Source organism: Heptranchias perlo, chromosome 11 (genome assembly GCF_035084215.1).
Source record: "Heptranchias perlo isolate sHepPer1 chromosome 11, sHepPer1.hap1, whole genome shotgun sequence".
Lineage (NCBI taxonomy): Eukaryota > Metazoa > Chordata > Chondrichthyes > Hexanchiformes > Hexanchidae > Heptranchias > Heptranchias perlo.
This window is the reverse complement of record NC_090335.1, coordinates 39,398,704-39,425,595: the sequence shown is the minus strand read 5'-3', so window position 1 is coordinate 39,425,595 and position 26,892 is coordinate 39,398,704. Positions and strand designations below refer to the sequence as shown.

General features: G+C 45.4%; 1 protein-coding gene across 1 annotated transcript in view; it reads left to right on the top strand.

Annotated features, from left to right (window-relative positions):
• si:ch211-213a13.1 (uncharacterized) overlaps positions 1-26,582 on the top strand; it is a 53,911-nt gene extending 27,329 nt beyond the window's left edge. Inside the window, exons 5-6 of the mRNA XM_067992316.1 lie at positions 6,651-6,726; positions 26,281-26,582. Coding sequence (XP_067848417.1) covers positions 6,651-6,726; position 26,281 — 77 coding nt within the window. The 3' untranslated portion in view covers positions 26,282-26,582. The remainder of the gene's footprint in view (positions 1-6,650; positions 6,727-26,280) is intronic.
• The last annotated feature ends 310 nt before the right edge of the window (positions 26,583-26,892 follow it).

The window sequence follows — 26,892 nt, the reverse complement described above, 5'->3', positions numbered from 1 at the left end:
ATTTTGGATAACATAGGAGAAGAGCAAAATCATAATTAATACACATGTAAAGAAAGTAGTTACGATTTTGTTATCAATGATGAAGAGCGAAAATCTTAGTGTCAGCACCAGGCACTCCCAGGTTAGGTGCAACATAAAGCTCCCTCTATCCTGTCCCAACAATGAAGAAAGATTTCCTCTGGTCGCTATGGGCTCGATTTTAGGGTCGGGTTACCTGCGGGTTTCCAGCGGGGGGGCCCCGAAAATCCCGATCTCCGATCACGTGACCGGATTCGGACGAAATCCCGGCCACTTCCGGGTACCGCGCTGACGTGCGGGGCTGCGCGCGCAAGCCCCGCTGGTGGGAATCCCGCAGGCAATTAAAGCCAGCGGGGTTCCACTTGAGAGCACTTAACTTGCTCGTTGTGGTCAGTTAATGAGCTGAAGCAGCTGTCAAAAGAGGAAGTGTGGGATTTTACGGTCAAAGCAGTCAGTTTCCCACACTGGGGGAAACAGGACCCTTCAAACCAGGCGTGTTGCAGCCAGCAGCCTGTGGCAGGTGCCAAGGTGCGCTCCACGGGGGAGCGCCCTCACCCACGCAGGAGGCCACCGCGTCACATAGGGCAACCCCTGCCCCCTACCACCCCCCGGCCAAGCCAGAGGACAGACCGACACGAAACCGCAGCCCCAGTCCGAGGACCCACACACCTACCCTGCACAACCCCTCAGATCAACACCTGCCAGTTGGGTGGTGTGTGGACACCCTCGGAGGACGAAGAGCATGACCACCACCAGCAGCCTCGCAGTCCACGCCGTCCGCCGCAGAGACGTGGATCCCCCCAACACGGTGTGGTTGCACGCCGACCTGCACAGCAGGAGGGAGGGCTACCGCAGAGAGAGACGCGTCGCAGAGGGCACTACCCTCGCCACAGGGTCCACAGACCGAGGCGCAGCTCCCCGGACCTCTCCGAGCAGCAGTGCACAGGGAGGCGCAGATTCGCTCGACATGTAGTCGTGGAGATCTGCAGCCTCTTTCATGCCGAGCTGCTCCTGGCTGGCCCCAGCACCAACTGCTTACCTGTCGCTGGCAAAGTCACCACTGTCCTCCACACCTTCTCCTCCGCATCCTTCCAGGGTGCAGCCGGCAACACCGCCGATGTCTCTCAGTTGTCTGCGCAGACGAGCCCTGCAAATACACCTGCACCTACTCTGCAGTAACACGATGGGTGGCATCAGTGGTGGGTCCTCATAGTGATACCCAGGAGCGGGCATTATTGGACACAATGGACAGGATTCGCGGAGACATGGCAGTGGTGGTGTCAATATAATGTGTGCTGTTTGTGGCTCTGAAATTCAATATGGGTAACACCCATGACAAACCCTCAGACACCCTTGTGCACCCCCTTCATGCTGACGAGACGTTTGCCTTACCCTGCCTACTGCACATATGTGATGCATGCCCTGTGGCTGCAGCACAGGTGGTGGCAGGTTGAGTGAGGCTGGCCGTGAGGGAGATGCACGAGAGGGTGAGTATGGGATGGAGCCATGAGATTGTATGAGGATTGGGTCGCGTGTTAGTGGCAGGATGAGTACTGGCGAGGTGAGTAGGTGGAGGTAAGATGAGGATGGGGTGTGAGTGGGCATGAAGGGTGATGTGACAGAATAGTGTTGGCGGTGCCGAAGGAGATTTGGGGTGGGGGCAGTGTTGTGGCAGACGGAGTGTAGGGGAAAGACTTCGTGTTCTCACTGTGGCTGACCTACTGCGGTCATTGCAGCGCCTCCTGCACTGTATGCAGGTGGGCGATATGTTGGTGGCGCAGGTGACCCCCTCTGCCACCTCGAGCCAGGCCTTCTTGGTGGCAGAGGCAGGCCGCTTCCTCCCGCCCGCCGGGGGGAAGATCTGTGTCCTCCCCCTCCTCCTCACCCCATCTGATGATACCTGGGGTGAGGCATCATTAAACTGGGAGCAGCCTTCCCCCTGGGCTGCTCCATGCTGCAATTTGTCCCATTGGTTGCAGCATCTGTCAGTGGAGGACTGCCCCTTTAACTAGAGAGCCTCCAGCTGACAGATCGTACTGCGCATGCGCAGCCCGCCCGACGCGCAGGCCAGCGCCGTGGACCCCGGAGGAGCAGGTAATTGGATCCTATTAGTGGATTGCCTGCTACGATCGCGTGGGCAACCCACTAATTTCGCCGTTCGCGTTTTCGACGCTCCCGGACGACCACCCGCTGGGAACCCGCAGGCCTGCTAAATTCGAGCCCTATGTGTTAGTAATGTAGGAAAACATAGTGGGATGATTTCCTATGATAACTATGTATTAGTGACATTGTAAACAGAGTGGAAAGATTGCCTCTGATCACGATCCGTAATAACATCTTAAACCAGTTTTTTTTAATGCTTTTACAATTTCCTGAAAAAATAGAAACCATAGAAAATTTTCCCAGTATGGTTTTTTTGTATTCATTCATGGGATGTGGGCATCGCTGGCAAGGCCAGCATTTATTGTCCATCCCTAATTGCCCTTGAGAAGATGGTGGTGAGCCACCTTCATGAACCGCTGCAGTCCGTGTGGTGAAGGTTCTCCCACAGTGCTGTTAGGAAGGGAGTTCCAGGATTTTGACCCAGTGCCGATGAAGGAACGGCGATATATTTCCAAGTCAGGATGGTGTGTGACTTGAAGGGGAACGTGCAAGTGGTGTTGTTCCCATGCGCCTGCTGCCCTTGTCCTTCTAGGTGGTAGAGCTCCTGGGCTTGGGAGGTGCTGTCGAAGAAGCCTTGGCGAGTTGCTGCAGTGCATCCTGTGGATGGTACACACTGCAGCCACAGTGCGCCGGTGGTGGAGGGAGTGAATGTTTAAGGTGGTGGATGGGGTGCCAATCAAGCGGGCTGCTTTGTCCTGGATGGTGTTGAGCTTCTTGAGTGTTGTTGGAGCTGCACTCATCCAGGCAAGTAGAGAGTATTCCATCATACTCCTGACTTGTGCCTTGTAGATGGTGGAAAAGCTTTGGGGAGTCAGGGGATGAGTTATTTGCTGCGGAATACCCAGCCTCTGACCTGCTCTAGTAGTCACAGTATTTATGTGGCTAGTCCAGTTAAGTTTCTGGTCAATGGTGACCCCCAGGATGTTGATGGTGGGGGATTCGGCGATGGTAATGCCGTTGAATGTCAAGGGGAGGTGGTTAGACTCTCTCTTGTTGGAGATGGTCAATGCCTGGCAGTTGTCTGGCGCGAATGTTACTTGCCACTTATGAGCCCAAGCCTGGATGTTGTCCAGGTCTTGCTGCATGCGGGCTCGGATAGCTTCATTATTTGAGCGGTTGCGAATGGAACTGAACACTGTGCAATCATCAGCAAACATCCCCATTTCTGACCTTATGATGGAGGGAAGGTCATTGATGAAGCAGCTGAAGATGGTTGGGCCCAGGACACTGCCCTGAGGAACTCCTGCAGCAATGCTCTGGGGATGAGATGATTGGCCTCCAACAACCACTACCATCTTCCTTTGTGCTAGGTATGACTCCAGCCACTGGAGAGTTTTCCCCCTGATTCCCATTGACTTCAATTTTACTAGGGCTCCTTGTTGCCTCACTTGGTCAAATGCTGCCTTGATGTCAAGGGCAGTCACTCTCACCTCACCTCTGGAATTCAGTTCTTTTGTCCATGTTTGGACCAAGGTTATAATGAGGTCTGGAGCCGAGTGGTCCTGGCGAAACCCAAACTGAGCATCGGTGAGCAGGATATTGGTGAGTAAGTGCCGCTTGATAGCACTGTCGACGACACCTTCCATCACTTTGCTGATGATTGAGAGTAGACTGATGGGGTGGTAATTGGCCGGATTGGATTTGTCCTGCTTTTGGTGGACAGGACATACCTGGGCAATTTTCCACTTTGTCGGGTAGATGCCAGTGTTGTAGCTGTACTGGAACAGCTTGGCTAGAGGTGCAGCTAGTTCTGGAGCACAAGTCTTCAGCACTACAGCCAGGATGTTGTCGGGGCCCATAGCCTTTGCTGTATATAGTGCACTCAGCCAGTTCTTGAGATCACATGGAGTGAATCGAATTGGCTGAAGACTGGCTTCTTAGTGTTCCATATTTAATCATCTATGTCTAAATTTATCTTTACAACTTCCATTCCTTTTCTAGTCAGATAATTATCCGATAATTTTTTGAAGGAGTTAATTGATTTGGCACTAACTAACTTTGATGAAACTCAATTCCACACATCAGCACCTCCATGGGGGGAGAAAACAATTGAATCTCTAGCCTCATGTGAGACTTGACTAGTTTGTATTTATGTTCTATAGTTTTGTGATCACAGTTAAACTAAAAAAAAAATTAGATTAATATTATGTATTATTTTCATCATTTTAAAGACTTGAATCATGCTGCTTCTCAATTTCCATGAAAACAATTTTGGTTATGTTAATTTATCATTATAATTTAGAATATGAGTCCTGAAAACATTCTTATCATTCTTTTCTGAATCCTCTTCAGTGCATTTATGTCGCTTCTTCTTTTAATTATTTAATGCCCAAATGCAAAAGAGGAAGATCTGCTCCAAGATGATCAAAATTACACCTATTCCAAATGTGGCTTTGCCAATGTTATAAAGAGTTAAAATAATATGCTTAAATTTGTAATTAAATGCTTCTGAGATGCATCTGTGGATCCAACTTACTTTGCTAACAACAAAGCCGCATTGACTGGATACATTTTAGTTGCTTTTATACTGTTGCTGTTTTAGTTCAGATTCCGGGACACTGGTATCCATGAACCAGCTCCTTATTCTGGGAGGTAGACTCTTAGACCAAGTTTTTCTGCCAAAGGGATAAGCCAGCCAGATTTAGCAGTGTAAATGTTGGGAGCTTGCACGTAGATAAAGAGTTCCTGAAATCTGAACTAAACAGCTTCAGTATAAAAATGATTTGAGTGTCAGATGCACAATCATACCTTTTTTTTCTTTTTTACTGTTGTCATTGGAAATCCATCCATTGTATAAAAAAAGAATCTTGGTTTCTGTACCAATATGCATTACCTTACGTTAATTCACACTTATAAAGATTATTCCTTATTGTTATTTTATTAAGCAATATCGATTGAGGGCATTTTTTTGCTCCATGCAATGTCAAAACATGGAGGAAAATTGGGCCGGCTCTATTATGAGTGTGCACTCTTCCCCATCTGATTTGTTTTCATGGGAGAAAAGTGAGAAGCAGCATAATCTAGTCAAGTCTTGATTTTCCAGTTGGTGTTATCATGACCCTGTTATTAACCCATTTAAAATAAACGGGTAAACACTGCCAATAAAATAACACTGATGAGAAAATGTTTCTGTTTTATATATGGCAAAAATCTTTTTGGGGGAATTGGATGGCAAAATAGGATAGATCACTAACTTTCACCTCCAGTCCAAATTGATGGAATATAAAGTTTTCTTAGTTATCTAATATGATCCTATTTCAAACACATTTGGGACAGCATCAACACTCTTCCTAATGGGCACCGGTCCACAGCATAAAAGTGCTTGGATTTCAGTGCATAGTAACACTAAATATACATGTTTGTGGGTCATTGGTGTTATAGAATGACTGCTATATTTGCTAACATAACAGTCACTGCACTTCAAAAGTAATATGCAGGACTTTGAGGGATTAAACATGATAAGGTACTATTTAAATGCAAGTAATATATTTATTATATACATATACATTTGACAATTTCAGAGAACCATAGGGATGACTTGTGTAGGAAATGAAGAAACCAAAAATCACATGGGTGTAATCTGAAGTTAAAGTAAATTGGGGGAAGATTTCCTTTGTGCCCTTTCTGTTAACAACACCATCCAGGACAAAGCAGCCTGCTTGATTGGTACCCCATCCACCACCCTAAACATTCACTCCCTTCACCACCGGCGCACTGTGGCTGCAGTGTGTACCATCCACAGGATGCACTGCAGCAACTCGCCAAGGCTTCTTCGACAGCACTTCCCAAACCCGCAACCTCTACCACCTAGAAGGACAAGAGCAGCAAGTACATGGGAACAACACCGCCTGCACGTTCCCCTCCAAATCACACACCATCCCGACTTGGAAATATATCATCGCTGGGTCAAAATCCTGGAACACCCTTCCTAACAGCACAGTGGGAGAACCTTCACCACACGGACTGCAGCGGTTCAAGAAGGCAGCTCACCACCACCTTCTCAAGGGCAATTAGGGATGGGCAATAAATGCCGGCCTCGCCAGCGACGCCCACATCCCATGAACAAATAAAAAAAAGGACATAATAATCTGGAGGAAATTCACAGTTTTGGCTTCTTGAAAATGTTTCCTATGTTCAGAACACCTTCTTTAAGAAATTTAAATAAATTAAGAATGGGTTGGATAGCCTTTACCTCTTACAAACTTTCCTCTGTTCTTAAATGTCCTGAGCAGATTGAAATTGAACTTGGGTGGTAGCTCAAAATGGGCGATAGTAAATTGGCAGCTCGTTTTACACGCCTCCCTCAATTTTCTTTTCCATTGAAGTCAGTGATATGTTGACTATCTATAAAATGTGCACTGTACTACAGGTAAGAGATAATCATAAAGTTTTACATTGTTTGTGTTTAGTTATGACCTGTTCTTTTACAGTGTGCTGGTAATATACTAGTTTTGTTTTTTTTCTTAAAGGAAATAGAAGTTCACAGTCAATCCAGACTATGACAGATCCAATTTATGGTAATTGGAAAAACCGAAGAGGTGTCTGGTACGTATTTTGTCTTATAACATGATTTTATAACTGGATGTTGGAGTGAGATTACTGTAAACCAGAAGTCAGAAGGACAATGTGGATTAGTTGATAGTAATGGATACAATGAGTTGGGGCATCAACAGAATTGAGGTACATGTTTAAAGTATCCCGAGAGTGTACGGATCAAAAATAGATGTATGCTTGCAAATTTCCAGTTCCTGTTATAATAGCCCAAAGAATCCAACTTAAATTTCACATAGAAATAAAAGAGACATAATTAGATGTGCAGTTATTGTGAATCAGGAGGGTTTTATAACATAGAAGTAACATACAAAAGTTGTTTATGAATTTCTTACTCCTAAGTGGAATATTTTCAGTATCACACCATTGCCTACTGTATATTACACTTTAACTACAGGAAGGCATTTATGGGATTGATGTTTATTCTACTCTCCACTTAGCACAGAGTAAAAATTGGCACTTTGGTCAATAAGGATAGCTTTGGTGGTATTACTGCAAGTCTGCATTTTCATACCAATATTTAAAATAGTAATAATAAGTTGATGCACCCAGACTAAAAACACTAACATAGCCAATTATTAATGTAAGATTTTTTTTTTCATATTTGCCACCCTAGCTCCCTGTAAAAAATAATGGAATTGGTGCACTAATAAACCTTGAAAGGAATATTTATAAAAGGGCATCTGATGAATCCTTAACCTTATCTATTTAACTCTTCATCAAGCAACCATCTGGGGTTTACCACCCAATCTCTGCCTAGGAGTGAATAATGCCTAAATTTGTCTCACTGAATTGCCTTACATCAATCAGTTTGAGTTATATCAACATTTACACTACCAACCTCCCATTAGGATATGCACAAGCTACTGAGTAAATGAATTAACCCTCTCCTGCCAAATCATCGAAGAAGTCAGACTATAAAGTCATGAACTAACATTTATTTATTAGCACCTTATAATCACAGTTAGCAATATTTAAATCTTCAACATTAAAATATGCAAATTATTTGGCAGGTATAGTCAACTGACAGAATGAATAATGGAGATTACAAAGGCAGTTCAGCCACATCACAGTAATTCAGCATTAACTGGCTTGCTGATTATAAATTGATACTATGCTCAGTGACCGAGGTTAATATAGCCAGTGAGTTTAGTTTATCATTGAACTTCTGACATTGTTGACAAGTTAAAAGCTTAGATAGCAAGTCTATTGGATATCTTAAAAGTCTAATTAGTTCAGCTTATTACTGATATGCTCATAGCTTTAGCAATGATTCCAGGAATTTATACAATCTCATCCTTCTGACGTAAAGAAGTTGGTTGCCTCTTCTTCCTCTGAGATGATGGTGTTAACTTCCTGGGATGTGAAAATAATGATCCTTTGTGGATGTGATAGCCGATTCCTGTTCCTGGGTAGATGTGAAAGGGAAATCGTGTTTGACTAATTTATTAGAGTTCTTTGAGGAAGTAACAAGCAAAGTGGATAAAGGGGATCCTGTGGATGTGGTGTACTTGGATTTCCAGATGGCTTTTGACAAGGTGCCACATCAAAGGCTACTACACAAAATAAAAGCTCATGGTATAGGTGGTAACATATTAGCATGGATAAAGGATTGGTTAGCTAACAGGAAACAGAGAGTAGGCATAAATGGGTCATTTTCAGGTTGACAAGATGTAACAAGTGGAGTGCCACAGGCATCAATGCTTGGGCCTCAACTATTTACAATCTATATCAATGACTTGGATGAAGGGACCGAATGTATAGTTGCTAAATTTGCTGAGGACACAAAGGTAGGTAGGAAAGTAAGTTGTGAAGAGGACATAAGGGGCTCGATTTTACCAGCGGGTTTCATGTGCGTTTCCAGCGGGGGGGCCCTGAAAATCCCGATATCCTGGCATGTGACCGGATCGCGCCACGATCCCGCCCACTTCTGGGTTCCCCGATGACGTGCGGGGGTGCGTGCGCAGCCCCCGCTGGTGGGAATCCCGCAGGCAATTAAAGCCAGCAGGATGCCACTTGAGTGTATTTATTTTGCTTGTTCAGGTCATTAACTGACCTGATTAAGGGACTGTGTGTGATTTTGGAGAAACATGGGACTGTTTCACACACTGGGGGAAACAGTCCTAGTTGAACTGGACGTGTTGCAGCCGTCAGCCTGTGGCAGCTGCAAAGGTCCATTTGACAGGTGGGGGGGGGGGGGGGAGACCCTCACTCATTGCAGGAGGCCGCTCTGTCATTTGGGACAAAGTGTGGCCTCCACCAGCCCCCTCTTGACGGTCAAAGTCACCAACCTGCACACTCACCCCAGGGTCCGGAGACATGTGCCTACCTTGCGGACCCCCTCAGATGTACATATGGCGGATGGGGGCCGCCGTAGCTGCAGTCATGACCTCCTCGGAGGGCGCACAACATCGCCAGCCTCGCCATCCACGCCGTCCACCTCTGACACGTGGAGCTCCACAACAGAGTGCTGTGACACATCCACCTGTACAGCAGGAGGGAGGGCTACCGCAGAGAGAGACGCGTCGCAGAGGGCACTACCCTCGCCACAGGGTCCACAGACCGAGGCGTAGCTCCCCGGACCTCTCTGAGCAGCAGTGCACACGGAGGCGCAGATTCACTCGACATGTAGTCGTGGACATCTGCAGCCTCTTTCATGCCGAGCTGCTCCTGGCTGGCCCCAGCACCATCTGCTTACCTGTCGCTGCCAAAGTCACCACTGCCCTCCACAACTTCTCCTCCGCATCCTTCCAGGGTGCAGCCGGGTACACCGCCGATGTCTCTCAGTCGTCTGCGCGGAAGAGCCCTGCAAATACACCTACACCCACTCTGCAGTAACACAATGGGTGGCATCAGTGGTGGGTCCTCATAGTGATACCCAGGAGCGGGCATTATTGCACAAAACAGACAGATTCGCGGAGACATGGCAGTGGTGGTGCCAATATAATGTGTGATGTGAGTTGTTCTGAAATTCAATATAGGTAACACCCATGACAAACCCTCAAACACCCTTGTGTATCCCCTTCATGCTCACGACACGTTTGCCTTATGCTGCCTACTGCACATATGTGATGCATGCCCTGTGGATGCAGCACAGGTGGTGGCAGGTTGAGTGAGGCTGGCCGTGAGGGAGATGCACGAGAGGGTGCGTATGGGATAGAGCCATGAGATTATATGAGGATTGGGATGCGTGTTAGTGGCGGGGTGAGTACTGGCGAGGTGAGTAGGTGCAGGTAAGATGAGGATGGGGTTTGAGTGGGTATGAGGGGTGATGTGACAGAGTGGTGTTGGCGGTGCCGAAGGAGATGTGGGGTGGGGGCAGTGTTGTGGCAGACGGAGTGTAGGGGAAAGACTATGTGTTCTCACTGTGGCTGACCTACTGCGGTCATTGGAGCGCCTCCTGCACTGTATGCAGGTGGGCGATATGTTGGTGGTGCAGGTGACCTCCTCTGCCACCTCGAGCCAGGCCTTCTTGGTGGCAGAGGCAGGCCGCTTCCTCTCGCCCACCGGGTGGAAGAGCTCTGTCCTCCCCCTCCTCCTCACCCCATCTGATGATACCTGGGGTGAGGCATCATTAAACTGGGAGCAGCCTTCCCCCTGGGCTGCTCCATGCTGTAATGTGTTCTATTGGTTGCAGCATCTGTCAGTGGAGGACTGCCCCTTTAACTAGAGAGCCTCCAGCTGACAGATCGTACTGCGCATGTGCAGCCCGCCCGACGCGCAGACCAGTAGCGCGGAGCCCGGAAGACCAGCTAAGTGGATCCAATTAGTGTGTTGCCTGCTACGATCGCGCGGGCAACCCACTAATTTCACCGAGCGTGTTGACCACGCTCCCGAAACCCAACCCGCCGGAAACCCGCAGGCCTGGTAAAATCGGCCCCAAGGAGTCTGCAAAGGGATATAGATAGGTTAAGCGAGTGGGCAAAAATTTGGTAGATGGAGTATAATGTGGGAAAATGTGAACTTGTCCACTTTGTCAGGAGTAATAGAAAAGCAGGATATTATTTAAATGGAGAGAGATTGCAGAACTCTGAGGTACAGAGGGATCTGGGTGTCCTAGTACATGAATCACCAAAAGTTAGTATGCAGGTGCAGCAGTGAATAGGAAGGCAAATGGAATGTTGTCATTAATTGCAAGAGGAATGGAATATAAAAGTAGAGATGTTTTGCTACAGTTGTACAGGGCATTGGTGAGACCACATCTAGAATACTGTGTGCAGTTTTGGTCTTCTTATTTAAGAAAGGACATAATTGCTTTGGAGACGGATCGGAGAAGGTTCACTCGACTGATTCCTGGGATGAGCGGGCTATCTTATAAGGAAAGGTTGGACAAGTTGGGCCTGTATACATTGAAGCTTAGAAGAATGAGAGGTGATCTTATTGAAACATATAAGATCCTGAGGGGATTTGAAGAGGTAGATTCTGAGAGAATGTTTCCCCTTGTGGGAGTGACTAGAACTAGGGGCCACAGTTTAAAATTAAGGGGTCTCCCATTTAAGACGGAGATGAGGAGAAATTTTTTCTCTGAGGGTCGTGAGTCTGTGGAACTCCCTTCCCCAGAGAGCGGTGGAGGCAGGGTCATTGAATATTTTTAAGGCTGAGTTAGATAGATTCCTGATTAACAAGGGAGTCAAAGGTTATAGTAGGTAGACGGGAAAGTAGGGTTGAGGTCACAATCAGATCAGCCATGATCTTATGAAATGGCAGAGCAGGCTCGAGGGGCCAAATGGCTACTCCTGCTCTTAATTCGTATGTTCATATGTTTGGATGTTCATATGATCCATTTTATCTGCTGGACTGATTGGCTCGAATCTCACTTCCCTTAATCTGAGAGGGACTACTTGCACATCTAAGTGACACACTTAATGTCTGCCGGTATCTGCCTTGTACAGCTATAAATCTTTTAGCCTGTAATCTCTTTCTCTCTCTCTCTACCCTATCCTCTTGGAAAATGAGAGCTAGCTTTGCCCTAAGATGCACTTTCCACCCTTTTAAACAGACACTTAAACATTCACTGGACAGAGAACTCTTACAGTATAACGCTTCATCCAAGAATTCAATTCTACATTTTAATTTTAACTGACTGGTGTAAAACAATTGTTCTCAAATAAACCTCCTCAATTCATCATTAACCAATCTGAGTGACACGTGTATTACAGGAATTCACTCTTTCAGTGTCAATCACTTCAAACAGCCATGTTAGAGAATTGTGATGATCTCAAGTTAAACTATGAGAAAAAGAGCCAGACTTCACGTGGCATTTTCACTCCTTTAAATTCTCAACCTTGCTCTTAAGCTGCGGGTGGATTCACTGTGGAGCATCCGCGATGCTGAGACTATCGTGGATAGCACGTTCAGTGAGGTGGTCACACTGCAGGTAAAGATTACGTAGGCAGAAAGGAAATGGGTGACCGCCAGGCAGAGTAAAAGGACTAGGCAAGTAGAGCAGGAGTCCCCTGGGGCCATCTCCCTCTCAAACAGATATTCTGCTTTAGATACTGTTGGGGGAGATGGCTTATCAGGGGAAAGCAGCAAGAGCCAGGTTCGGGGCACCACGGGTGGCTCTGCTGCACAGGAGGGGAGGAAGAAGAGTGGCAGGGCTATAGTGATAGGGAATTCAATTGTAAGGGGAACAGATAGGCGTTTCTGCGGCCGCAAACGTGACTCCAGGATGGTATGTTGCCTCCCTGGTGCTAGGGTCAAGGATGTCACGGAGCGGCTGCAGGTCATTCTGGAGGGGGAGGGTGAACAGCCAGTCGTCGTGGTCCATATTGGTACCAACGATATAGGTAAAAAAAGGGATGGGGTCCTGCAAGGTGAATTTAAGGAGTTAGGAGATAAATTAAAAAGCAGGACTTCAAAGGTAGTGATCTCAGGATTACTATCAGTGCCACGTGCTAGTGAGTATAGGAACAGGAGAATAGACAGGATGAATGCGTGGCTGCAGGGATGGTGGAGGAGGGAGGGATTTAGATTCCTGGGACATTGGGACCGGTTCTGGGGAAGGTGGGATCTGTACAAGCGTGACGGGTTACACCCGAGCAGGACTGGGACCAATGTCCTCGCGGGGGTGTTTGCTAGTGCTGTTGGGGAAGGTTTAAACTAGAGTGGCAGGGGGATGGGAACCTGAGTGGGGAGTCAGAAGGGAATAAAGTTGAGAGCAGCAAGAGAGGGGAAGACCCAGGGGAAATCTACAATACAAATAGTACAAACAGTTGTTCAAGAACAAGTGAAAGGGAAAAGCGTAGAGCAGCGGAAAGAAAGTGTACTTTAGGCACGACAGATAAAATAAAAACTAGAAGGCGTAAGGCGATTAACGCAGCATCAAAGCTGTGGCAGGGGGTTGGGAACCTGAGCAGGTTAGACAGAGGAAAGCGTGTCAGGAAGGGATAGAAGGTATGGAGTAAAAGGTAAAGTGTTAAAAAAGGAAAAAGCAGGAACTAAGTGTCACAAAACATATTTGAAAGTTCTTTATCTGAATGCACGTAGCATTCGTAACAAAATGTACGAGTTAACGGCACAAATAACTACGTATGGGTATGATCTTGTGGCCATTACAGAAACATGGCTGCAGGGTGACAACGACTGGGAATTAAATATGCCAGGGTATTTAACAATCAGGAAGGACAGGCAGGAAGGAAGGGGAGGTGGGGTGGCTATGTTAATAAAGGAAGGAATCACTGTAATACAGAAAAATGATATTGGGACAAAGGATCAGGATAATGAAACAGTTTGGGTAGAGATAAGGAATAATAAGGGGAAAAAACACTAGTGGGCGTAGTATATAGGCCTTCTAATAGTTGCAACACTGCTGGAAGAAGTATTAATCAGGAAATAGTTGGGGCATGTAATAAGGGAACAGCTATAATTATGGGGGATTTTAACTATCATATTAACTGGACAAATCAAATTGGGCAGGGCAGCCTTGAGAAAGAGTTTATTGAGTGTATTAGGGATGGATTTCTTGAGCAGTATGTAACTGATCCTACAAGGGGGCAATCAACCTTGGACCTGGTCCTGTGTAATGAGCCAGGATTAATTAATAATGTCCTAGTTAAGGATCCCCTTGGAATGAGTGACCATAACATGGTTACATTCCATATCCAATTAGAGGGTGAGAAGGTTGGTTCTCACACAAGCGTACTGAGCTTGAATAAAGGAGACTATGATGGTATGAGAGCGGAATTGATTAAAGTGGACTGGGAAAATAGATTAAAGGGTAAGACGGTACATGAGCAGTGGTGTTCATTCAAGGAGTTATTTTACAACTTTCAAAAAAAAATATTCCACTGAGGAAAAAAGGGTGTAAAAGAAATGACAGCCATCTGTGGCTAAGTAAAGAAATTAAGGATAGTATCCGACTAAAAACAAAGACATATAAGGTAGCCAAACTTAATGGGAGGATAGAAGATTGGGAAGTCTTCAAAAGACAGCAAAAAGTAACGAAAGGATTGATTAAGAAAGGGAAGATAGATTATGAAAATAAATTAGCAAAAAATATAAAAACAGATAGCAAGAGTTTCTACAGTTATATAAAAAGAAAAAGGGTGGCTAAGGCAAACGTAGGTCCTTTAGAGGATGAGACTGGGAAATTAATGGTGGGAAACATGGAGATGGCAAAAATGCTGAACAAATATTTTGTTTCAGTCTTTACGGTAGAGGACACTAAGAATATCCCAACACTGGACAAACAGTGGGCTCGAGGGAGGGGGAGGAGCTAAATACGATTAAAATCACTAAGGAATTGGTACTCAGTAAATTAATGGGACTCAAGGCGGATAAATCCCCTGGACCTGATGGCTTACATCCGAGGGTCTTGAGGGAAGTGGCAGTAGGGATTGTGGATGCTTTGGTGGTAATTTTCCAAAATTCTCTGGACTCGGCAAAGGTCCCGGCAGATTGGAAAACTGCTAATGTAACACCCTTATTTAAAAAGGGTAGTAGGCAGAAGGCTGGAAATTATAGACCAGTTAGCCTAAAATCTGTGGTGGGTAAAATTTTGGAGTCTATTATTAAGGAGACAGTAGCGGAACATTTGGATAAACATAATTTAATAGGACAAAGTCAGCATGGCTTTACGAAGGGGAAGTCATGTCTGACAAATTTGCTTGAGTTCTTTGAGGACATAACCTACAGGGTGGATAAAGGGGAACCAGTGGATGTAGTGTATTTAGACTTCCAGAAGGCATTCGACAAGGTGCCACATAAAAGATTATTGCTCAAGATAAAGAATCACTGGATTGGGGGTAATATTCTGGCATGGGTGGAGGATTGGTTATCTAACAGGAAGCAGAGAGTTGGGATAAATGGTTCATTCTCAGATTGGCAACCAGTGGCCAGTGGTGTTCCGCAGGGGTCGGTGCTGGGTCCCCAACTCTTTACAATCTATATTAACGATTTGGAGGAGGGGACCAAGTGTAACATATCAAAGTTTGCAGATGATACAAAGATGGGAGGGAAAGTAGAGAGTGAGGAGGTCATAAAAACCTACAAGGGGATATAGAAAGGCTGGGTGAGTGGGCGGAGATTTGGCAGATGCAATACAATATTGGAAAATGTGAGGTTATGCACTTTGTCAGGAAAAATCAGAGAGCAAGTTATTATCTTAAAGGCGAGAAACTGGAAAGTACTGCAGTACAAAGGGATCTGGGGGTCCTAGTGCAAGAAAATCAAAAAGTTAGTATGCAGGTGCAGCAGGTGATCAAGAAGGCCAACGGAATGTTGGCTTTTATTGCTAGGGGGATAGAATATAAAAACAGGGAGGTATTGCTGCAGTTATATAAGGTATTGGTGAGACCGCACCTGGAATACTGCATACAGTTTTGGTCTCCATACTTAAGAAAAGACATACTTGCTCTCGAGGCAGTACAAAGAAGGTTCACTCGCAAAATCCTGGGGATGAGGGGGCAGACATATGAGGAGAGGTTGAGTAGATTGGGACTCTACTCATTGGAGTTCAGAAGAATGAGAGGCGATCTTATCGAAACATATAAGATTGTGAAGGGGCTTGATCGGGTGGATGCGGTGAGGATGTTCCCAAGGATGGGTGAAACTAAAAGATCAGCCATGATCTTATTGAATGGCGGAGCAGGCTCGAGGGGCCGATTGGCCTACTCCTGCTCCTATTTCTTATGTTCTTATGTTCTTAACAAAGAAACTACATAAATTCAGATAAAGTGACATATTTGTAGTACATACTATCTGAGTTTGACAGTTTAGGCCTACCAGTTCTTGTGAAGAATGCTTTATTTCACATAAACATCTGTGATTCTTTTTTAGCATTAGCTCATACAGATTCTCAGAGTCCAGACTGACTATGGACAATTCATTTTAGGACACATTGAAGGCAATTTTAGGACATTTTCCTGTCAGCCTTCCATACTCACCACTAACAACAAGTGTAAGGTACTCGTGGATTTCTTCATCACCAAGATAGAAACCATCCATTCAGCTATCTCTGCTGCTTCCCCCTTCCCCTTGCTCATTCAGCTTTCATCTTTGGCCCTTGCCACAATCTCCATACCCTTGCCACTAATTCCATCTTCCCCTCTGGCCACCTTCTTAGACTGAACTAAATTGTTTAAAGCTCAATGTCCTGTTAACAGACTTGAGTTTCTAATCTCATATCCTCACCATCACAAAGATTGCCTACTTCCACCTCTGTAACATTACCGAGTCACCATCCCTACCCCAACCTACCTGCTGCTGAAATCCTCATCCATGCCTTTGACACCTCCAGACTTGATTAATACCAAAGGTCTTCTGGACGCCCTCCCATTCTCTACACTCTGTAATCTTCAGTTCATCCAAAACTTTGCTGCCTGCATCCTATCCCACATCAAGTTCCACTCACCCATTACCCCTGTCCTTACTGACCTACATTGGCTTCTAATTCCCCCAATGCCTCAGGTATATTATTTTTATTATTGTGATTAAATCTTTCCATGGCCTCACTGCCCCCTATCTCTGTAACTTCTGTAGCCTTATAACTCTCTGTTCCTCTGACTCGGGCTTCTTGTGTCCCTTCCCACCTTTACCCCACCTTTGGTAGCTGTGCCTTCAGCCACTTAGGCCCCTAACCCCCTCTGCCTCTCAACCCTCCGCTCTCCCTTTAAAACCTACTAAGAATCCATTCTTTGATCAATCTTTTAGTCACTCTACCTAATCTCGCCTTCTTTGGCTTGGTGTCTGTTTTTCCTTACACCTCTTTGAAGCGCTTTGGGGCTTTTTTGTACATTAAAGGTGCTGTATAAATACACATTGCTGTTACTTCAAAGTATCAAAAAGACAGAGTGGAAGAAAGACAAGAAGAAAAGCAAGGCAGTAGAGAAGACAGCAGAATGCCAGAGATATTTGAAGAGAATAACAAAGTAGAAAGGAGCAACAGAATATTCATAAGGAGAGACAAGACAAAGGAGGGAAAGAGAGAATCAGCAGGAAGGAAGGATCAGACAAGGAAAGAGAAAGAGGGATCTGTCATGGAATGGGTGAATGAATACCCAACAGTGGCACGTGATGCTCATAAACTACTAGTCATTGACCATTGCTAGAACTGGTACAAACTTACACAGAAGGGATCATTTTCTAACTTTGCACTTCAGTTGAGGAGCCCTGTCCACCAGAAGCACATATTGGAAATGCAGGCATGTGCTGAAAATCATTTTCCAACCCAGCTTGGCTCAATTGGTAGCATTCTTGGGACTGAGTCCAAAGATTGTAGATTCAAGCCTAACTCTAGGACTTGTGCACGTAATCTCCTCCTTCATCCCCTTCTCTCCTTCCCTGTCCTTGTCCTTTTCTCCCTTCCCCTCCCTTCCCCTCTTTCCTCTATCCTGCTTCTCGTGTTGCATCATTCTTCCGATGGATCAGAGCTCCGGGCCGCTGCCAACGTCATATTTGATAATATCAGTTGTTGGTGTGCATCTCAGGTCGGAACTGCAGGGCACAGCGATCACTTCACGTCATGAGGTTGGGATTTTGGAAATTATAACCAATGCTTTAACTTTCGATTCTCACAAGAAAATCCTACTTTTCCTTTAGCCAGCAGTTAGTTCAAGAAATTCACTCAGGGCTATTTGCTTCACAAACGAGGGGATTGCGTTGGAAAGTGTTAGGCGGGCTCAAAACAATAGAGTTTAAAAATCTGTTTCTGTTCTTTAATTTTAAAGTGGAGACAGGAGGCTGAAGTATAAGGGACCATGGGGGGAATTTAACCCTACTCACCCAGCAGAAGCTGCATGGATGGGCAGTTAAAATGGCCTGGGTTACTTAACCACCCGGATCCTGCCATTTCCAATTTTAATGGACACTACTGGACAGGCAGCTAAGCCGCTTGTCGAAAACTGGCAGGGTCCTAATTCACAAATGCTAATCAGTGTCCGATGATGTCATTGGCCCCCTACAGCAATCTTAACTTTGACCAGAGTGGTGGAGGACGATAACGTTACGGGGAAGCCCACTCCAACATTCCTGCCGGGCAGGCTAGGTTAACCTTTTAGTTTCATTACTGCCTGTTAATCTCTCGTTCTCTGTGTTATGCATGGTATACATGCCTTCAGTTAATGATACTCCAGAAAGCTACCCATGGTATTAAATCAGTGTCTATGGGCTCGATATTGTCAGGGCTGTGGGTTCGCGGCGGCGGGGCTATTGGGCGCGTGGGTAACGCGACTGGCGAAATCAGTCTGCCCCACGCGCGATCGCAGGCTAATTGGATCCACTTACCTGGTCTTCCAGGTTCCCCACTGCTGATCTGCGTGTCGGGCAGCCTGCGCATGCGCAGTAAGGTCTGTCAGCTGGAGGAGCTCTATTTAAAGGGACAGTCCTCCACTGACAGATGCTGCAACAAATGGGAAAAATTACAGCATGGAGAAGCCCAGGGGGAAGGCTGCTCCCAGTTTAATGATGCCTCACTCCAGGTATCATTAGATGGGGTGAGGAGGAAGGGGAGAACAGAGATCTTCCCCCCGGCGGGCGGGAGGAAGCGGCCTGCCTCTGCCACCAGGAAGGCCTGTCTCGAGGTGGCAGAGGAGGTCACCAGCACCACCAACATATCGCCCATCTGCATACAGTGCAGGAGGCGCTGCAATGACCTAAGTAGGTCAGCCAAAGTGAGTACACTTGCTCATTCCCCTACACTCCGTCTGTCACATCATCGCCCCCACCCCACATCTCCTTCTGCACTGCCAACACTACTCTGTCACATCACCCCTCACACCCACTCAAACCTCATCCTCATCTTACCTGCACTTACTCACCTCGCCAGTACTCATCCCGCCACTACCACTCAACCCAATCCTCATACAGTCTCATGACTCTATCTCATACTCACCCTCTCATGCATCTCTTTCACTGTCAGCCTCACTCAACCTGCCACTACCTGTGCTGCAGCCACAGGGCATGCATCACATATGTGCAGTAGGAAGCGTAAGGCAAACATGTGAGCACAAGGGTGTTTGAGGGTTTGTCATGGTTTTTACTTATATTTAATTTCTGATCAACTCACATCACATATTATATTGGAACCACTACTGCCACGTCTTTGCGAATCTTGTCTGGTTTGTGCAATAATGCCCTTTCCTGAGGATCACAATGAAGACCCACACCTGATGCCACCCATTGTGTCACTGCAAAGTGGGTGTAGGTGTATTTGCAGGGCTCTTTTGTGCAGACGACTGAGAGACGTCGGCGATGTCCCCGGTGGCACCCTGGAAGGATGCGGAGGAGAAGTTGTTGAGGGCAGTGGTGACTTTGACAGCGACAGGTAAGAAGATAGTGCTGGGGCCAGCCGGGAGCAGCTCGGCATGAAGGAGGCTGCAGATGTCCACGACTACATGTCGAGTGACTCTGAGCCTCCGTGTGCACTGCTGCTCAGAGAGGTCCAGGAAACTGAGCCTTGGTCTGTGGACCCTGTGGCGAGGGTAGTGCCCTCTACGACGCATCTCTCTCTGCGGTTGCCCTCCCTCTTGCTGTACAGGTGGATGTGTCACAGCACTGTTTTGTGGAGCTCCACATGTCAGAGGTGGACGGCTTGGCCGGCGAGGCTGGTGAGGCTGGTGATGCTGTTTGCCCTCCGAGGAGGCCATGACTGCAGCTACGGCGGCCCCCATCCGGAAGATGTACATCTGAGGGGGTCCGCAAGTTAGGTACATGTGTCTGGACCCCGGGGTAAGTGTGCAAGTTGGTGAATTTGATTGTCAGGAGGAGGGTGGTGGAGGCCAAACTTTGTCCAAAGTGACAGAGTGGCCTCCTGCAATGAGTGAGGGTCTCCCCACCCCCCCCCACCCCCCACCTGTCAAATGGACCTTTGCAGCTGCCACAGGCTGATGGCTGCAACACGTCCATTTCAACTGGGAGTGTTTCCCCCAGTATGGGAAACAGTCCCAGTTGTTTCTAAAATCCCACCCCTCCTCACATATTTCCTTAATCAGGTCTGTTAATGACATGAAATGGCACAATAAATACTCTCAAGTGGCACCCCGCTGGCTTTAATTGCCTGCGGGAGTCCCACACGCGGGGGCTGCGTGCGCACGCCGGCGCCTCTGTGGGGAACCCAGAAGTGGGCGAGTTGGAGCCGGGCTCCCGACCGGCTCCGGGATTCCCTGATTTTCGGAGCCCCCCCCGCCAGGAACGCACCCGATAGCGGGTGCTAAAATGGAGCCCTATGAGTAGCTTTTTTGAAAAAGTAGCTTTTGCTGTGGGCAAAATGACAAAATCAACAGTGAAGAAAACTTCTAATGTAAACAACAATAATAGGAGTTTGGTCATATCTAGTTCACCCTGTCATTAGAACTGGAACAAAGGGAGGGTGTCAAGATGGTCAACATAGCACATTTCCAAAATGAGAGTGACTCACATTTTGATGTGGGCTGAAAGTCAGAGTGGTAAGAGCCAAATTATTCACAATTCATAATTTAGTACTGAGTATGATTTATACCCTGATGTACATGGTGGAGGAGTTGTCTGAAGAGGCACTTTTTCACCTATTCAGAGTAGATTTTAAAATGGTTTTAAATTTTTGATTATTCTCTCTGTTTAAACCTAAATTGGTTCTTTAGATTTGAATTGGCTTGCTTATCATTTTTGGTTTGTTGCTATACTACAGTGTTATTAGCTTAGCTGCTCCTGTAAAAGGTTGTGCTTTGAATGTGAAACATGTCTGAGGCAGACATTCTCTCTTTTCATATTTAACATAGCAGATGTATCCCTTGGTTTGTACCTTGAGGGGTCTTTTAGCTTTGCCAACATACTGTACCACTTTCAAAAGAGGTGATGTAAATACCCCTTTGTTCTCCTGTGGAATGCGCCTTTTGAGGAGCTAAGAACATTCTGAAATCTGAAGCCACAGGAAAAACAACAAATTCCAGTATTATGCTTGTTAAGATGTTTGCTTAGTCTGTTGGGGATTCATTGAATATATGGCAGGACTGAATGAGCTATGTGCATTGTTCCTTTGAATGTTCAGGAAGGGCTCAATTCCAGTGCCTTTATATTACCTTGATAAGCATCATAAATTAGTCTCAAGCTAGTTCTTATATGCTGTAGTTTCTGTTTAGCTGCTTTTGGACTGCCATCTGTTTTGTTTAGATTTCAGGAGACTGGCATCCATGAGGCAGCTCCTTGTATTTGGATGACAAAATCTGGCTTCCTTATCCCAGCAGCAGGAACATAAACTGATGAAAAACTTGGTCTAATTTTCTAGCCACCAGGATAACAGAGCCTGGTTTAGTAGTGTAAACATAGGCAGCCAGTTCATGGATCCTGATCATCCAGAATTTGAACTAAACGCACCTCAGTGCCACAGCAGCTTTGCAGAGTACTTATTGGTTTGTCACAAACGGAAAGGGTTTGGACCTATGTTTACCAAAACTCTCCACCACTAGGGTTTTCCTCACATCATGTCTGGGTCTGTTGTAGACTATTAATTGAGATTGATTGCTATGATTAGTCAACAACTCCATCATCATTGTATCATGTGACTACCAGAATGGTAGAAGGCGAACGAAATGGATCTTGGTCTTATTTTGTCTAGTAATTCCTACGTTCCTATGTTCCCCCATTGCTGTCCACTTTCCCATTTGTCTTCTACTCTGAATTTGTTTCTACTGCCTAACTTGTCACCCTGCCACTTTGTATCTTCACCCCTTTTACCATAAAGTTCCTTTGCTGCCCACTACGCCAATACTTATGTTGCTGTAGTGCCTTAACTCGAATCCCTTTTGCCACATTGACTACCAGTCTCCCCGTACGCTGGATCCTATTTGCCTGTTTCATACCATAGAGCTGTAAATGGGTGATGCTGGTGGGAGCAGACGACAATCCCACGTGGGAGTCTTCATCAGAGGCCTGGCAATTTTAATTGTCGGGCCTCACTGGATACTGCCATTCTGCTGACTGGAGAAAGAGAGGGGAGATTGAGGGGCGGGGGAAAGGAACAATTGGGTGGCCTCAAGCCTGCCTGCTGGCACCAAGAGAAGGCTGTGGTAGCAAGATGAGTCTGGGGGGAGGTGTTGCGAGAGGCTCGCGACTGAAGAGGAAGGACACCCAGGTCAGCAGAGGACCAAACTTTCCTTGTGGGACACAGAGAAGCACTCCTGCTCCTCCTGGCCACTCTAAGGATATTTTTTAAACATACCTTAGAAGGCCTCACTGGCTTCCTGACAGCTTTACCTTGCGGACTGGCCGCGGTAGGCACCCTGTTCAGTAGTGGGTTAAAATTACATCGGGGTCAAATGTACCTCATGGAAATCCAATTTGCATTTATTAATGAAGCTCCGGTCAGGAGTCCGGTGGGAGCCTCAATCTCTGCCAAAACCAGCAGCGTTAAAATGGAGATTTGGTGGGAATGGAGTGGGAAATGGAACCGTTCCATTTTAACAGCTCCTCCACTCCATTCCTGTGGATCGGGAAGAGTTAAAATTCCCTCTCAAGTAACTTGATTTTTTACATAGAATTACATAGAAACAGGCGGAATGCAGCACAGAAGCAGACCATTCGGCCCAACTAGTCTATGCTGCCGTTTATGCTCCATGCGAGCTTCCACCCACCCTTCTTCATCTAACCCCATCAGCATACCCTTCTATTCCTTTCTCCTTCATGTGCTTATCCAGCTTCCCCTTAAATGCATCCATGCTATTTGCCTCAACTACTCCTTGTGGTAGCGAGTTCCACATTCTTATGACTCTTTGGGTAAAGAAATTTCTCCTGAATTCCCTATTGAATTTATTAGTGACTATCTTATATTTATGGCCCTTAGTTTTGGTCTTCCCTACAAGTGGAAACACCTTTACATCTACCCTATCAAACCCTTTCATAATCTTAAAGACCTCTATCAGGTCACCCCATAGCCTTCTCTTTTCCAGAGAAAAGACCCCCAGCCTGTTCAGCTGTTTCTGATTAGTATATCCTCTCAGTTCTGGTGTCATTTTTGTGAATCGTTTTTGCACCTTCTCCAGTGCCTCCTCATCCTTTTTGGTTTGATTGGGCAGGGAAGCCCTATCAGAAGCAATGGCGGAAGCAGCATCCATAATAGCTTTTAAAAAAGAAGTGGAAAAATATTTGAAAAAGAGAAACTTAAAAGGTGTAGAGAAAAGGCAGGGGTATGGTACTTAATGGATAACTCTTTTAAAGAGCTGGTGCAGTTGCAATGAACCAAATGACCTTCTTCTGCTTCAGGGCCACCAGGCACTAAGAAATAAATTTTCATATGAGTGCCAGGGTGGCCTACTTCTTAAATCTACAATCCAAATCTGCAAACTCACCTTCACAAAATCACCTCCACGTACACTTTCCTGTGCAGTTCTTCAAAGGACATCTATTTCCAGCTTTATTCTACCCAATGCCACATAAATACTCAGTAGAATGTTCAAATTCAGTGCAATATATTTATTTAATTGCCAGTGTGTTGTGTGACTTTTGTTAGTGACTTTTGTGATGGTGGAGTGTGTGTGACATGTAACACGTAATCTTGTACTTCTCCTAAGTGATTTGCATGTTAAGTCTGCTGACTGGTTGCAGGGTTTCACTGGCAGTCTGGTAGGACTCTGGTGGCCCCTAGACCTCTTGTTTGCATTACAATGGCCCTACATCTTAGTTAGCCACGTTTGGCGTCATTATGGTTAGCTGATCCTACCTGTTTTCTAGTACACATACTGTCACTTGCGCAGGGATGCTTGATGGACTGGGTGTGGCTAAAACCTATTCAATATAGACATGGCACTGCTGCTGAGAACTCTCTCAACATGTCCAATGATCTGGCTAAGAACTAAACTTTGGGCAATTATGAGGTCGGTGTGACCCTACCTCAAGATTGTCTCTATCTAATCTCTCAGCCTGTTGAAACTGGCCAGGAGAGCATCTTTACTCGTACACTGTAGCTCAATCTGTGCTTCTTCCTGAACCTCACCATCTACATTCCCAGGTTGTAAATGGCCATGTTGGTACTCGGCAGAAGTGATGTTTATGACACAGCATATTGCAAGATGTGGACTTGCTTGAAGATACTGCCTGTTGCCTGACTCTCCTCCCATTAGTATCGTGAATTAGCACTTCAGATGTATGGACCGATCAGGAGGTGCTTTACAGTACAGCCCTCTTCACCCCCAGATCAAAATTATGTGCTGCATACTCCACAACATTGCTCTGCGAAGAGGCCTAACCGCGAAAAAAGATGAGGACAATCCAGAAACATGCGAGCACAGGTGGGAGGTAGTGAAAATGAGGAAGTAGCTCTTGAAACATTAGTGCAGCCAGGAAGACTGGTCCACAAGGCAATAATGCATTTGGCTAAGTGCCTTAGCTGCCCTTTTAAGGAACCCTCTTGTCCAAAGAAAGTGGACCATCTTCTAGTATTATTCTGCACAATCACCAAGACATTTTCAACAGAATGTACAGATCAAATGCGCCAAATTTATTGAAGAAATTGAGTAATGTGTGAATGATGTCAGTGCATTTTACCATAGCTTCCACTTTGTGCTGGTGGATGTTACGGATTCCATGGCACTCAACCTACAACTCCTTCTAAGTGATTCCCTTGTGGAAGAAGTAAGCGAGCTGGCATTCATTGATGACCTGTTGGGTTTCTGGTGACTGCAGTCTTCTCTGCATTGTACACTGCAAGGGCCTTGTATTTAAGTCATGTCTGAGACTGTGGTGGCTGATAGGTTTTGCCTGCTTTAAGCTAACTCCTCCTGTTCCCAGTGCACCAGGCACATAAATTGTATACCTTCTTTCCCTGAGACCTTGCAGAATGGTTTGCAGCTCTTGGCCTGTAAAATTGTCTTTCCTCATTCGGTAATACTGAGTTCTACAACAATTTTGATGGGCAAACAGCTGGCTTTGCATTCTCAGTCCTACTTCAAGTGCGTAACTGCTTCCTGTTTACAGTTCGCAACTGATTTAGAGGATTAATGCTGCTCCGTTTTCATTGGTTGGCCAACTGCCTGCAATAAGAAGTCCACATTTTAGCCCACGGACTGAAAACTGCAATATTGTGGGTAAATCAGCAAGAGTAAATTTTTCCAGAAAATTTTAGTGACCCACCGTTTTCCATGAATAGCAGATCAACAGCAATTTCTAGGGGTGAAATTCGACTTTGGCAGGGATGCAAAACGGGCTGTAGTGGATCAGACACCCATTATAAAGGGCTCCCGCCGAAGTTAAATTTTACCCACCTAGGCAGGAACGGAGATTATTAGGTCAAACAATAAATGACTTACGAAATTTTATCTAATTTATGGGCAAATTCAAACATCCCAGAATAGTACAGGAATGTTCATAGCGCACAACTAGTTGTTTTCATGGAAGAAGTCAAATTTCTGTGCTGTACAATTTTACCTAGGCATTCTCAGATGATTAATAAAATTAACCCATAGGATAAAATAAAAAAACTAATTCATTTGTGCACAAGTTTACAGTCTTTTCAAGAACTGAACTCTTGACTTTATGGGGTAGATTTTCACCTTGCCCCTTGGGTGTAAAACTGGCATTGCGGATCGGTCGCCCATTATGGAAATCGTCCAATTTTCATCTCCATGGAAAGGAAGATCGGGCAGTGACTATAACAGGTGAAAGATCTGCAACGCCAGTTTTACGCTCAAGTGGCAAGTTGTAAACCTACCCCTATAAGTCCACATGTTTACACATAGACTCTACAGTATTATCTCTGATATTGGCATAATCTACTGACTAAGAACCTGGGGAACATTACGTTCCAATATAGCTGCTGTAAAGTAGGTCAGCTACATGCGTTGTTAATAACAGAACTAGATAGAGACAGTCCTCAGACACTAAAATTGCATTGAAGGTGTCAAGAAGTTCATCTGAAATTCTGTTATCCAATGTTTTAACAAAGACTTTGACCCATTTAAGATAAGTGGAGTAGGTAAAAGAAGCCGTGTGATTTCACTCCACCAGTGTTTTAGTTTGTGTTTTGTTTATGAAGTGCAGAAATATACTAAGAATAAAGTGGTACTAAGTGTGCTGTGAATAGCAGACGTCATTACATTGGGTGCACAAAAAATTAAATGTTATAACACTATATTTTCACAGAAAGGAAGAATCAAGAAGATGCCTCGTTAATGTGTCTGATGATGCCACTTACCAAAATGCCTCAAATGACAAGGACATACATTGCCAGGAAATTTTGCAGACTAAACTTATTGTCTGATGAAACACTCAGAACATGCTTTCTTAGTAATTATGTTTGTAACCTCCCTTAGCTGGTATTTTACCTCATTGCTAAATCTAAATTAAGGAACTTGCTGAAAACCACTGAAATTTAGAAGTAATTTATTGAATTTGAAATGTTTCTAAGTGATATTTAAGAATAATCTGAAAACTGAATTGATGACTGAGTAATCTGATTGACTCACAATATCTGCATTTTGCCCAATTCAGACCATTTCATATTCAGTTTAGCTTGTCTTTTCATATATGCACCACCCCTTTATATCTCACCATCAGAGTGTATAATGATAAACTACTCATGTCTGTTGCTGGAATCACAGTAAGATGTTTTTATTTCTAGGGTTGTTTTATTTCTGATTTCTTGGCAGTCTAGTGGTGGCTGTTTATCTGCATCGTGCTTTCTGGTAGTCTATGTAACCATTAGACATCTGGGGGAGGGTACATGCCTGAAACTTGTTCCTAACAGTAATTTTA